This window comes from Trichosurus vulpecula, chromosome 1 (assembly GCF_011100635.1).
Source record: "Trichosurus vulpecula isolate mTriVul1 chromosome 1, mTriVul1.pri, whole genome shotgun sequence".
Taxonomy (NCBI): Eukaryota; Metazoa; Chordata; class Mammalia; order Diprotodontia; family Phalangeridae; genus Trichosurus; species Trichosurus vulpecula.
The window spans coordinates 482069431-482082965 of record NC_050573.1 but is presented as its reverse complement, the minus strand read 5'-3'; the positions used below and the strand labels follow the sequence as shown (position 1 = coordinate 482082965).

The 13535-nt window shown below is 33.3% G+C and overlaps 1 protein-coding gene across 3 annotated transcripts in view; it reads left to right on the top strand.

The window, feature by feature from the left end:
* The window catches only part of FER (FER tyrosine kinase), a 272528-nt gene that overhangs the window by 163215 nt on the left and 95778 nt on the right, over positions 1–13535 (top strand). For all 3 annotated transcript variants that reach the window (XM_036738466.1, XM_036738482.1, XM_036738474.1), the window contains 3 exons: positions 739–795; positions 6488–6603; positions 10868–10962. In XM_036738466.1, the coding sequence (XP_036594361.1) occupies positions 739–795; positions 6488–6603; positions 10868–10962 (268 nt within the window). The remainder of the gene's footprint in view (positions 1–738; positions 796–6487; positions 6604–10867; positions 10963–13535) is intronic.

Here is a 13535-nt window from a genome sequence, read left to right as displayed (position 1 = left end):
CTAGCTGTCTGTTGGATAAGGTCCACTTGGATCTCCAACTGTTATCTCAAATTCAACATATCTTTAAAACCAACATTGTCCTCACTGGCCCTCTTTCTTCCCCTACCCCCACCATACATATAATACCTCTCTAGGGATCATTTTTTCTGCTCCATTTTTTAAAGACTTCATAGCATCTTTGATCTGCTGTTTCCAGCCTGGTCCTTCTCCTCTCCTTAGGTACCCTGGTATCCATCCCTCCCCCTACTACTAGGGGATGTTGATGTGGTAACATTGATGCTGGCCTTAGTGTGGACCCCTGATCTGCTTAGCCCACTGCAGCTTAGAACTCTCAAGCTTAAGATACCCACCAGTCTCATTTTACAATCTTGTTCCACTTGTATTTTCAAACTGATTTGACATTGCTCTCCCTTATGCTCTCTACATTCTGACCTTACTGCCTCTCTTCTGTTGTCTGTTGCCTAAGTTGGCTAGGAGGAAACATGCAAGTTTGATTCTCTTTATTACTATACTGTCTATCATGCTGAAGCTATTTAGCATATCATTTAGCCAATTGATCAAATTTGCAATAAGGTAGATTATAATATCTTGTGAATCAGTGTTTCTTAAATCTATTTTATACCCTCCTGAGGTTATACCTTCTTAGACCTATTTTTTCCTGATTCAGATATACCTTCTATTGTAGGAAGTAGACTCTTCAATGCGTCAAACAGGTGTTTTGTTTTGTTTTTGATGTAGGATAAGAAATGGGTACTTAGTCATGAAGATGTCACATTGGGAGAATTACTAGGCAAGGTAAGTAATTAAATATGTTAACTTTTAAAAATTCAGTTCAAGTTTGAATTTCATATTGGTTGTAGTCTTAAGATTTCTCTATTTTCCTTAAAACTGCTTTTTCTTGTGTCCTAATATTCAGTAAGATATGTTTGAAACTAATTTATAAAAGCATAGTGCCACACCTGGTGATTTACATATACACATACACACACACACACGTATGTATGTATGTGTATGTGTGTATATGTGTATGTTTGTATACATACAGTACAATTTTGCTATGTTTCCCCCTTAAAACAACCGTATTGATACTGAGGAGTAATTTAAAGTTTCCAAATGGCTTAAAAATATCCTACATAATTTTTTTTAAGAAACACAAGTAAAAAGACATCTTATTACAGAATAACAAATGTATATATCTTTAAATTATTGGCCTTACAAAGGAAATGAAATAATGAAAGATTTCATGTAGAAGTAGGATGTGTTTAAACAAATTGTAGTCTTTACCCTTTCTCTGGGTTATATGCCAGAAATAGTTCAAGAAAAAGGAAATATTGATACTTTTATGTTTAAAATTCTATATAGTATTAGACTAATCACCAGATTGGATAAAGGTTTTAAATATAAATCATCTCAAGACAAAAAACAGTTTTTGTGGACATTGTACATGTTTAGGGGGCCAGTCTCAAAGTCAGGACAATTTAGATTCAAGTACTGTGTCTGATCATACACCTTTGTGGCCCTGGTTAAATTTCTTAGTGCTACTGTCACCTCTAAGACTATAAGTTGTTGAACAGTGGTAGCTCTCATAGAGAAAATTTCCTTAATGGGATTTTCCTACATCAATGAAATCACATCTGGACCCTTTAACAAAAAGTATATGACTAGATAAATGTATGCAGCTTTGCATTGTTTTAACATAGCTTGTTATACCAACTTAGATAGAATACTACTCAGACCACATTTATCAGAACATAGAAACTGTATGTAATGAAAGACAAGCTGTATGATTAGCTCATTTCTTTTCCCTAATACCAGCTTTATAAGGGAGTTCTGATGCATATGCTATGGCTCAGTCAGAAATGAAAGAAAAAGAAGTAAAGGAAGAAAAACTATGAGAATGGAAGAAAACAAATGCAAATTAAATATTCTTTTGCTTATACTTCAGTTATAATGTTTAAATATTAGTTTATTTAAAAGATTGATTTATATCTTTATTAGAAGTTTATCTATACAAAAGATTTGATCTTGACTTCATGATGCAAAATTCAGGATAGTGTAAATCTGAACATTTGCGAAAGGCAAATAATTTTAATTAATGTCTTGTAATTGTGATACGATATGTAAAGAGATTAATATGTGGTAAATTAGCTATTTTGGGAGATATAAATTTTTATGAAATTACTCATGGTACGATGCTAACTAAGTGTGTGTTAAATTATACTGGTAAAATTATACTGAAAATATTTTCTCAAGATGTAAGCTAATTGACAAATTCACAAAATTAAAAAAAATTTCCATTGTATATACAAATAACCTTATCTGCTATTGATGTAATAGTATTGATTTAATATGTAAACTTGGAAAATTTGGGGAAGAACTCCAAACTAAAGAATAGTAATATGTGTTTGGTTTCTATATCTTAATCATTCTGCATGGAAACATGCATTCATTATCTTCAGATCAGAAAAAAGCATATCTTGTCCATAAATCAAAAGATAACATTGAAAATCTAGAGTAATAAAGGAATTGAAAATGAAAAATTAATAAGCAATTATAATACAGGTAAAGCAGTTGTCGAACAAGAAAAGAATGTGAGGCAAGCTGAAATATTCAGTAGTAGGGAAAATTTTCAATTAAAGAAAAACCCCTCTAATGAATTCTTATATTTAGTCATCTTATTTTTTAAATGCTATTTTGGGGGTGAAAACAAAATTGAACTCCATAGAAAAATTTTTTCAAAAACTTAATAGAACCAGGAGAAGTTGAATACGCCAATTTTAGTAAGTTTAATTATCCTTCTTTGAAAGACTACATCCTCCAAAAGAGCTATATGACAATTGATAAATCATTCCGTAAGAAATTCTTCAAATAGAAGAAAATTAACCACTTCGTTATGATTGTCAGTGAGTAGGAAATTGAATTATCAAGTGAACAGTATCCTTCTTGGAATTATGGTAAATTGATTATTATAAAATTCACTTACTACAATTCATTCCTACCCAAATCAGGATATAGACCTGATTTGACTATAGAATTACTGGTTATGTCACTCCTCAGCTCAGAAACCATCAGTGACTGTATTGCATATTTAGAAAGTCCAAACTCCTTTAACTTTTCATTAAAGACACATTTTAGACTCCAAATGACCTTTTCAGCTCTGTCTCCTTCATTCCTCTCACTTATTCCTAGCTCTTAACTACACTACCTCCTATTCATGAAACATACTTTCTCCTTTCTTATTTCTACACCTCTGACTTTTACCTCTTCCTGGAATTCACCTTTCTTATAGAGCTTTCAGAATCACAGATATTGTCAGTCAACCAATAAGTCAATCAGTAAAAAAACCAGGGCTCAGAAAGACTGACTGGTTTGTAGCCATGCAGGCAGCATCATAGATAGGGTTTGAACTCAAGAAACCTGACTCCATAGTCATTCTCATTGTATCATGGTGAGGTTCAGTATATTATACATAGGCAAATATATTTATAAATTTTATATATATGTATATGTGTATATATATATATATCATATATACACACATTTATTTTTATATGTATTTTATATACATACACATACATTTTATGTTGCTGTTGTTTGTACTTCATTCTTGAAGAGGACCATGACATCAGGAAGGTGATGCCATGACATGCAAGTGAATTGGTTTTAAGTGAGGGAAGACTGTGCAAAGTCACCTGCCTCACTTTCTCTTCTGGAGACATCTAGGGTCCACTGGTGAGCTATAGATCAGGACTGGAGATGGTCCTGGAGGCAGTAGGAGACCTTGGCCTTTCTAAGCTAAGGCGTTTAACGGGTCTCAGTTTGACTGAGGCAGCACCCATTCAGTGATTTAAGATAGGTAAGAAGGATATCAGTTGTACCCCTGTGATTAAAAAATTTGCTATACAGAATCTTTGAGACATTTCATGTATACACATATACACCCACACATGTATGTATATATAGTATAGCTTGTATTATATATTATATAGTATATAATAGATTATGTATTTGTATTATGTGTATTCTATATCTACAAACATACACAACAGCATATAAATGGAAACACACATAAATTCTAAAAAATACTTTTTTTCTGTAAATCTTTGGCAATGTTAGTCATCTGATAAAACATGAAAATGTAAATTTTTGTGATTAAGTGATATTAATTTGAAAATATTAAACATTTCTAGAAATGTAAAATATGAATACCTCGTACAAAAATCCTGAACTTATTTTTAACAGGAATGAGTCAGGAATAACAGCTAAAATTAAAACCTTTGAAATCACTATTGCATTAGTTTCAAGCTCCTCCCTAGCGGCAGCTTTTATCTAGTTTCTTAAGTTCCTAGATAAATTGGACTGCTCTCATCCTGTACCTTTATTATTATCCCATCTCTTTACCTTTATTCACATTCTCAGTAAGTAGAGTAGACTCCCTGTCATTCAGTACCTTTCCCATTCTTTGAAAGCCCTTCTCTTCCTTAAGACCCATATCAAAAATCTCCTTTCCCATGAAACCTTTCATAATCAAAAATAATCACAATCCTAAATAAAACCCCTTGAAAACAGAATCTTTTTAATCCCAGTGCCTAGCAGCATGCCTTGAACATAATAGGTACTTAACAAGTTTGTCAAATTGAATTGAAAGTAAGGTCTTAGTTCAAAGACTATTGATAATTAATCGCCAAGTAATCAAAAGTTGGTTACAGTAGATTTATGTAGTGTTCTAAATGACTAATGGCTTGATCACAGAGCTTCTTTAACTTTTTTTGCGTCATGGGACCCCTTTGGCAGTCTGCTGAATCTTGTGGACCCCTTCTTGATAGTTTTTTTGAAATTTCATGTAATAAAATTTGTTGTAAAGTTGTAAAGAAAATAAGTTATTATTTTGAAATAGTTAAGAATTTTTTTTAAAAAAATTTAAATTTACATTAGTAGAACTGAACTGATTCAACAATTTTGGAGAGCAGTCTGGAATTATGGCCAGAGAGTTAGAAAACTGTGACCTTTGACCTAGCAATACCATCATTAGGTCTGTTTCCCAAAGTGATCAGGGAAAAAGAAAGAGAATCTCTATGTTATGAAATATTTATAGCAGCTTTCTTTTTGTTGGCAAAGAGCTGGAAATTGAAGGGATGCCCATCAATTGGGGAATGGCTAATAAGTTGTAGTATATGATTGTGATGGAATACTACTGTGTAATAAGAAATGATGAGTTGGTTGATTTTAGAAAAACATGGAAAGACTTACATGAAATGATGAAAAGTGAAGTAAGCAGAACCAAGAGAAAGTTGTATACAGTAACAGCAATAGTGTTCATAGAATAATTGTGAATAATCAAGTTATTCTGAGGACTGTAAATACTCAAATCAACTATAAAGGACCCGTGAAGGAAGACGCTATATACCTCCAGAGAAAGAACTGATAAATTATGCATACTTTGGTTTTACCTATATTTATAAATCTGCATCAAATGTTGGCCTTCTGTAGTGCGGGCTGGGGATGCAGGGCAGGGAACAGTTCAGAACTTAAAATGTAACAAAACACATAAAGAGAAAAAATATTAAGTTTAAAGCCCTTAGGCTAAGTATTGAGAGAGAGACAGAGAGGGCCCAATTCAGAGCCTTGAAGGACACCTCCCTAAAATTTATCCCTGCTTTATGACATTCTTAAATTATCTTTAGATTTTTTTCTTTTATTGTACATGTGTGAATACTACTCTGTGTTACATATACACATATGTATATATGGGAAATCTAGTGAAAAATTTAAAAAATAGCAAATCCTAAGTGAGAAACTTTTCCCATGTTTCAGAAATCTGGACTCAGGTCTTTAATATTTCCACACTTACAAACCTTAACATTTTCCAATATATGTGTAACGATGTAAGATGATGATAAATTTTGAAGAAGTTTTTAAAGTTCTGACAAGGACTGCAAGAATCTTATCTTAAATATCCACATCAACAACAAGCATCTATTGAATGGGAGTTATGGCCATGTGCTGCCATAAGTTCTGACCTTTCCAAGATAACTCACTGTCGTCATCATCTTCCTGCTACTTCAGCACTTTGAAACCAATAGAACATTCAGATACAGTAGTGAAACTAATTTGTATTAGCTTTTAAAGGGTACTCTTCAAATAAGGTCAGAGTTTGAAGTTTGAAGGGGAGTGAAACTTTAGCCTTTTTTTTAAGAATTACACTTCTTGGTGGTTTCTCTTTAACTTCTCAAGTTTCTTCCTTTTCTTCTACCTCTTTTACTTTTCCTCCCCTCTTCTCCTTTCATTTCCACCTTGTAAGACATTGGTATAATTAGATAGCTGAAGAATAACAACTGTTCCAAATTTTTTTTCACCCAAATACCTGACTAGATCTAACTTTAAACCTTCGATCTTGATAGTAATACAAGTTATATTCTTTTCTTTTCTTTTTCAAAGATACATGACAATAGTTTACTTTTAATAGTAAGTATATTTTCATTTTCAGGGTAATTTTGGTGAAGTATATAAGGGAACATTAAAGGATAAAACTGCTGTTGCTGTAAAAACTTGTAAAGAAGATCTTCCTCAGGAACTGAAAATAAAATTTTTACAAGAGGCCAAGTGAGTTCTCTAAAGTAAACCAAAGTTTGTATTGATGGCATGTTGAGGAATTCATTGTGATGTAAAATTTAAGACACTTTGAATTGTGGTTTGTATCAGTGGTTTGTGAACCTAGTAATTGTCAGTTTCAAAATCTGGTACTAGTTCTACAGAAACCCATAATGCTTTTGAGGTAAACTATAGTCACTAGGTGGCACAGTGGATAGAGTGCTGGGCCTGGAGTCAGGAAGCCCTGACTTCAAATTTGGCAGTCTCAGACACATTAACTGTGTGACCCTAGGCAAGTCATTTAACTTTGCCTCAGTTTCCTCATCTTTAAAAATGAAGTAGAGAAGGAAATGGCAAACCATTCCAATATCTCTGCCAAGAAAACTGCAAAATGGGGTTACGGAGAGTCAAACTCAAGTGAACAACTACATAGAACAATTAAACGGTGATAGTCAAATAATTAAACTGGTAAGTGGCATCCAATGTGGATTTTTTAAGTTTATCTTAAATGAATAAGGCTGTTATAATCTCATTTATACATCACTATGCAGAGCTATACATGTTCATGAACACATCTAAATCTCTTCTTGCTATGTTTATATCCTCTTCATTAGAACTTAGGCATCAATTCTTTCTCCATATCTTCCTACCTCCCATTCCTAAGAAAACATATTCCCCTTTTTCCATCTCACAGTTCTGCCTTCTCTTTAACCTCTCAATTCCATCCCTCCCAGTTCCCCTTGCTAATTATTTTACTTCTTTCTACTCTTAAGTAAAATCGCAGTCCTACCTTGCACTCTCTTACCATATAAAATGTTGAAGGTGTTCAGTTGGTGGCACAGTCAACACTAAGTACAACTAAAAACTCTTTAAGTAATAGTAACATATTTTCTCCCTCTCTAAAAATATGACTACAAGATTTTATGATACTTGATTCTTTCTGTTGCAGGAAAGCTAGGTGGCACAGTGGACCTGGAGTCAGGACATACCTGAGTTCAGATCCTCCCTCAAACACTTGCTTGTGACCCTGAGCAAGTCATTTAACCTGTACGCTTCAATTTCCTCATCTGTAAAATGAGACTAGTATTAGCACGTACTCCCAGGATTATTGTGAGGATAAAGTGAAATAATATTTCTGACATGCTTTGCAAAACTCAAAGTGTTATTAGCTATTATTATTATCTATTTCACTTTATTTTTTAAATGACTAATAAAGTATCTCTTAGTTTAAATGTTAATCTGTGGTCCATGTCTTGGGAAACTTGGTAAGTTTACCATTACAATGCTAGGTACATTACTTCCCACTTATGCAGCCATTCATTTATTGGACAGTGGAGAATTTGAGACTTTTATTTGTTCCCTTCAAAGCTTTTTCTGAGAAGATTTAAAAAAAAAACCAGCCTTAAGTGTCCCAAAATGAAATCTATTGGAATTTTCATAAGTGCATGTGAAAGATTTTTTTTCTAGCAGTCCTGCCAGACTTTTAAAGATATCTCTCTAAGTATAGAAGTGTAGACATTCTTTTCACACTTCAGATGTGCATGCTTCCGAAGTGTCTATACATTTATGATTACTATCATACCTAAGTGTTTATACTCTGTTCAGCATTTAAAGGTCTTCATAACATGGTCCCTTCCTCCTTTTCTAGTCTTCTTACACTTTCTTACCCTCCATACCCAGGTATGCTGCGCTACCTTCTATTCTTTAACATGACACTCCATCTTCTTCCTGCCTTTACGCCAACTATGTATTTCCCTATACCTGGAATGCTCTCCATCCTCATCTCCACATTTTAGTTTCCCTGACTTCCTCCAAGATTAAGCTCAAAAGTCACCTTCTGGAGGAGGCCTTTTTGGTCTCTGCAGCTGAGAGTACTTACTTTCTCCTTTGAGATCACATCCCATCTATTCTATGGTTGTCTTGTATGCATCTAGTTATTTGTGTGTTTTTTTTCTCCATTAGAAAATAAAATTTGTGGCAGGAACTTTTTTTCTCCTTTCTTTGTAGTGCTAGCAGAGTGCCTGGGGTATACTGAGTGCTTAATAAATGCTTTTTAATTAATTGATTTATTGGTACATTACTTAAAAATTTCCTCATATGTTTACATTTCCTTAAACATACTTACAAGTATGTTTTTGTTTTGATAATTTGTTTCATTTCAGTTATCCTTTTACCTACATGAGGCCAAGAGCAGCTTCTCTGAAAATGAACGATGGTGTCTATAGGATATAAAAAGTAAAATATTTGATTAGTAAATATGGTCAATGGAAAAAAGTTGTGAAACTTTGTCTAACATGCTTATAATATGCCACGTAAAGGCAATTATATTTTCTAATGGAAGTAAGAAGTTAATAAACAGCATCATAGATTAGAAAATTTGGCAGCCTGTTGTCTCATAAACTTACTGCATTTGTTGTTATTCCTAGTCATAACATTAGCTGCAGAATTATTTATAAAAATATTTAATTTATTTTCTGTTATACAATTTGATAGTGTGCTATTTTAGCATATATAATTTAATAAACTTTTTAGCCTTTAATAGACCACCTAGCATTTTATATGTTTTGAGAGTCATTTAATTTCATGTCCGTATTCATGCTGGCTGATTAATGGAATTTCTTTACTTGCTAAGAAAGTTTGCAGCCCACCAGCCGAGATTTGATATTAAAATCAAGCATTGTAAAGTGTTTTTTAAATTTTCTAGAGCAGTCTTAACTGTGAACTTGTTTACTAAAATATTTTGGTAACTATATTTCAATATAATTGACTTCTTTATGTAACATTATTTTATTTTATTCATTTAAAAACACCCAACAAAGATGCCTTGACACAAAAAAGGTTAAGAACTCCTGTTATAGAATGAATGACTAGTTACAAGTAATTCACAGAATATTTGCCATAACTGTCTCAACAGTTATTCCTAATCCATCCTTCCACTTACAAGTCATAATATATTATCATTCTTAAAAATTTTTCAACTGTTTGTGCATGCGTGTATAAAAATATAAATTTTATTTGACCCTAAATTAAGATAGTTATATTCATACCATTGTCCTTTCTCTTTTGGAAAACAGAGCTCATTAATCATAATAATAGAATAATAAAAATGAAAAGAACTTACAGAGTTAATATAATCTGTTCTTGCCCCTGCTTAAATAACATATCTACCAGGGACATCTGTGGCCTATTCCATTGTTTGTAATGATCTCTGTCAAGTAGTGTTTCTTAATACCTAATTTTCTCCTACTCATTGTGAACATGTTTCCTCACCCCAAACTGAGACAGACTATTAATATTACATTTTAGTAAGACTAGTATCCTTTTCTTCCAGTTCAGATTATCTGAATTTCTTCAGTGTTTGACAGTTTTATTATTATTATTACCACTGAAATCTGTCTAAGTGCTCAATGGGGCATTTCTCTTGTGGCAAAAAAAGGGGACACTCATTTGGGAGTGGATAGCAATCCCCATAATTTCATTGTTACAGGAAACTGCTAATGAGAACCTTACTCTACTAATGAGGTCCGCCTCCAACTACTAATATTAGAGAATTGCCTAGAGTGCTAAAAGGTTAAGTGATTTGCCCAGAGTCACACAGGCAGGACTTGTTAGAAGTTGGCCTTGAACCCAGGGCTTTTCTAGCCTTGAAGGTAGCTCTAGCCACTATGCTGTGCAGTTTTTATTTTATACGTGATGGTGTCAAATTTTTAAAAAATGGTATTCTATTTTAAATTCATGTTTATCTTATAGTCCAAGATGAGTACACAATTTTCAGTTTTACTTGTATATAATATCTGATCCAAAGTTGGATTTTGTGAAAGCATATGTTCTTCAGGATTTTATGCACAACCCAACTAATTATATTTAATGTGGCAACCCACCATATATCATCTTGGTCATAATTGGTAAATGTTAAGAATGAATCATGTTGCCAAGTAGTGAAAAGAGGACTAGACTTAAAGTCAAGAGAAACCTGGATTTGAATTTTAGTTTATCGGTCTTCAAAGAATCATAAATATAAGCTGTAAGGGACCTTCACAGTCATATAGTCCTATCCCTTCATTTTACAAATGAGAAAATTGAGGCCCAGCATAGTTAATTGATTTGTTTAAGGTCTTAGAGCTTTTAAATGGCAAAATAGAGTTTCAAATTCAGGTTATCTGACCATAAGGCCAGTGCTCTTTCTACTTTTACATAGTACCTTGCTTATAGAGTAAATAATCAGTTTTGTATGTGTATTTAAATTATATATACTAATGTAACTTCTCCTATCTAGAATACTCAAACAATATGACCATCCTAATATTGTCAAGCTTATAGGAGTTTGCACACAAAGACAACCCATTTACATCATCATGGAGCTTATTCCAGGTAATTTTTTCTGTTTCCTGCTTTATGAGACATGTTTCAGCTCATTTTAATGTCCTTTGTGGGGGGGGGGGGGCGCTCTATGATATGTCTTCATGAGTTTTTCTTGTTAAATGTTCAAGGACCTTAATTATAGTTGTGTTGTATAGTAAAGTTCAAGTTCCTTAATTATAATTGTGTGGTATTTTTACTCATAATATTCTTATTCCTTACAAAGATTATAGTGTTAGGAAATGTCAACTGATATATTTATTTCAGGAGCACATATGTTAATGATAGCTGGTTTCACATTGAATTGAGTGACTCCATTCATTGGGAATTGGTTTTATTGATTATGTTCTTGTGACCAAAGAATACACAGGAAAATATTCATGCCGAGTTTAGGTTAGTTAGATTCAGGTTTTCATGGTGAAGCTAGGAACTCCATCTTTTAATGCCCTCATTTCCATTTATGTATTTCTACTATTCAAGTCCTCTAAAAAAGATAACAACTGAAAAGTTGTATATTTTTGGTTATTTCTGCTGTAGATCATGAATCCCTTGCCAGTCCAGGTTGATTGAGGTAGTAATTTTTGCCTGCAGGTGAAGACAGCTTAAAACTATTATATTGAATTTCACTGTATCTCTTTCTGTAATAGAGGCTATATTCTTTATGTTTAGTGTTTGTGATGGAAGCACTTGTGCATGGTAATGGCAATGTTGTAATGTTGATCAGCTGTGAAAGACTTGCTTACTCTGATCAATGCAGTGATCCAAGACAAATCCAAACAACTTGTGATGAAAAAATGCTTCTGGACAGAGAACTGATAAACTCTGAGTGCAAATTGAAGTCTAATTTTCTCACTTTTTTCTCTTTTTTTGGTAATAATTCTAATATCGAAATATGTTTGCATACTTTTGCATATGTAATTGATATATTGTTTGTATTCTTAACAAGTGGGGTTTGTAAAGAAAAGAATGCTTTAAAATAAATAATAAATGTGAAAGCCTTAAAAAAGATTTTCAAAATTGATATTATTAAATTATGGAATTATGAATTTGGAATTATGGAATTATGTCTATTTGTTGATCATTAAACAAAAATTTCACATTTAGAGTACTAGCATCCAAATTAAAGTTTATAGGTGGTCCAAAAGGGTGGTGACTCTTAAAGACCCATGGTTCCTTTTCTGTCACCCTACCACTATCACTTCAGAAATGAAAGGGACCCAGAAAAGATCTGACAACCATTTTATATTTGTCTTTGTATCATGGGTGGCTATGGTCAAAAAATTCATCAGTAAGTGACCAGTCTAGTTGTTTTGCTTTAACTAATCTGATCTTCAGAAAGCAGATTTATTCAGTTGCTAGGTACATATTGAAGCCTTTCTAATGGCATAAAATATGCTGGAGCTAATACTTCACTGACATAGCTTTCTAATCCCAAGGTCACATAGGTTATCTCCATGACACAGTAAAGCATTGGAGTAAGTCTTTGTTGAGGAAATGAAAACCTTTCTTGAAATGGACCATAACATAGAAAATAACAACATTCTAATTGTCGGTATGTGACTAAAAAGCTCTAAATATGGTCAGAAGAGAACAGTATCAAGGAGCCAAGAGAACACAGGGTGTGCTAGGGAAATGAGAGTCCAGTTTGGCTGGGGCATAGTGTCCAAGGGAGATGTCGATGTAAGGGTAGGTAGATTGGCAGGGGTAGGGAACCTGCAGCCTCGAGGCCACATATGGCCTTTTAGGCCCTTGGGTGTAGCCTTTTGACTGAATCCCAAGTCTTATAGAACAAATCCTTTTATTAAGGGGATTTGTTCTGTGAAATTTGGATTCAGACAAAGGACTGCACTTGAGGACTTAGGGCCATAGGAGGCCTTCAGACCGCAGGTTCCCCACCCCTAGTAGAGAACCTTGAGTGCCAGGCAAGGAGTTTAGATTGTGTTTGATAAGTAATGGAGAGCCACTGGCAGATTTGGAGGATAGAAGAGTGTATCATAATCAGAGCTATTACTTAGAAATCTAAATTTGGCAACAGTGAAAATAATGAATTGGAGTGAGGTTAGTTACAGGATTTAATTGCAATAGTTTAGTCAAAAAGTAATGAAGCCTGAGCTGGGGTGGTAGCTGCAAAAGTAGAGCAGAAAAGAAAAGATGTAAATAGAGAATAAGAAGAGCTTGCTGACTAGTTGGATATGGGTACGAGAAGGACATCAAAGGTAACTTGTAGAATAGTCTGCATTTCCCCTCCCATGCCCATCTCTACTATGTGATCTAGAGACTATTGCCTAAGACCTTCTTAATTGAAAATTGTTTTTTCTTCATGAAACATTTTAACTCATCTTTTGTAATTACTGAAATGATTATATTAAAAATAGATTCTTAGCACATTCAAAGTGAAATGTGAAAACCCAGTTACCAATAGAACATTTCTTTATTTGACAATTATATTTTTATCCATGTCATAAAATGAAAATAAATCAATACAAAATGACCCACAATACCTGGAATAGAACATGTACTTAATATAAATTGCTTTGAAGTTTTTATATAGCTAATAAAAATAACAATAACTAACATTTATATAG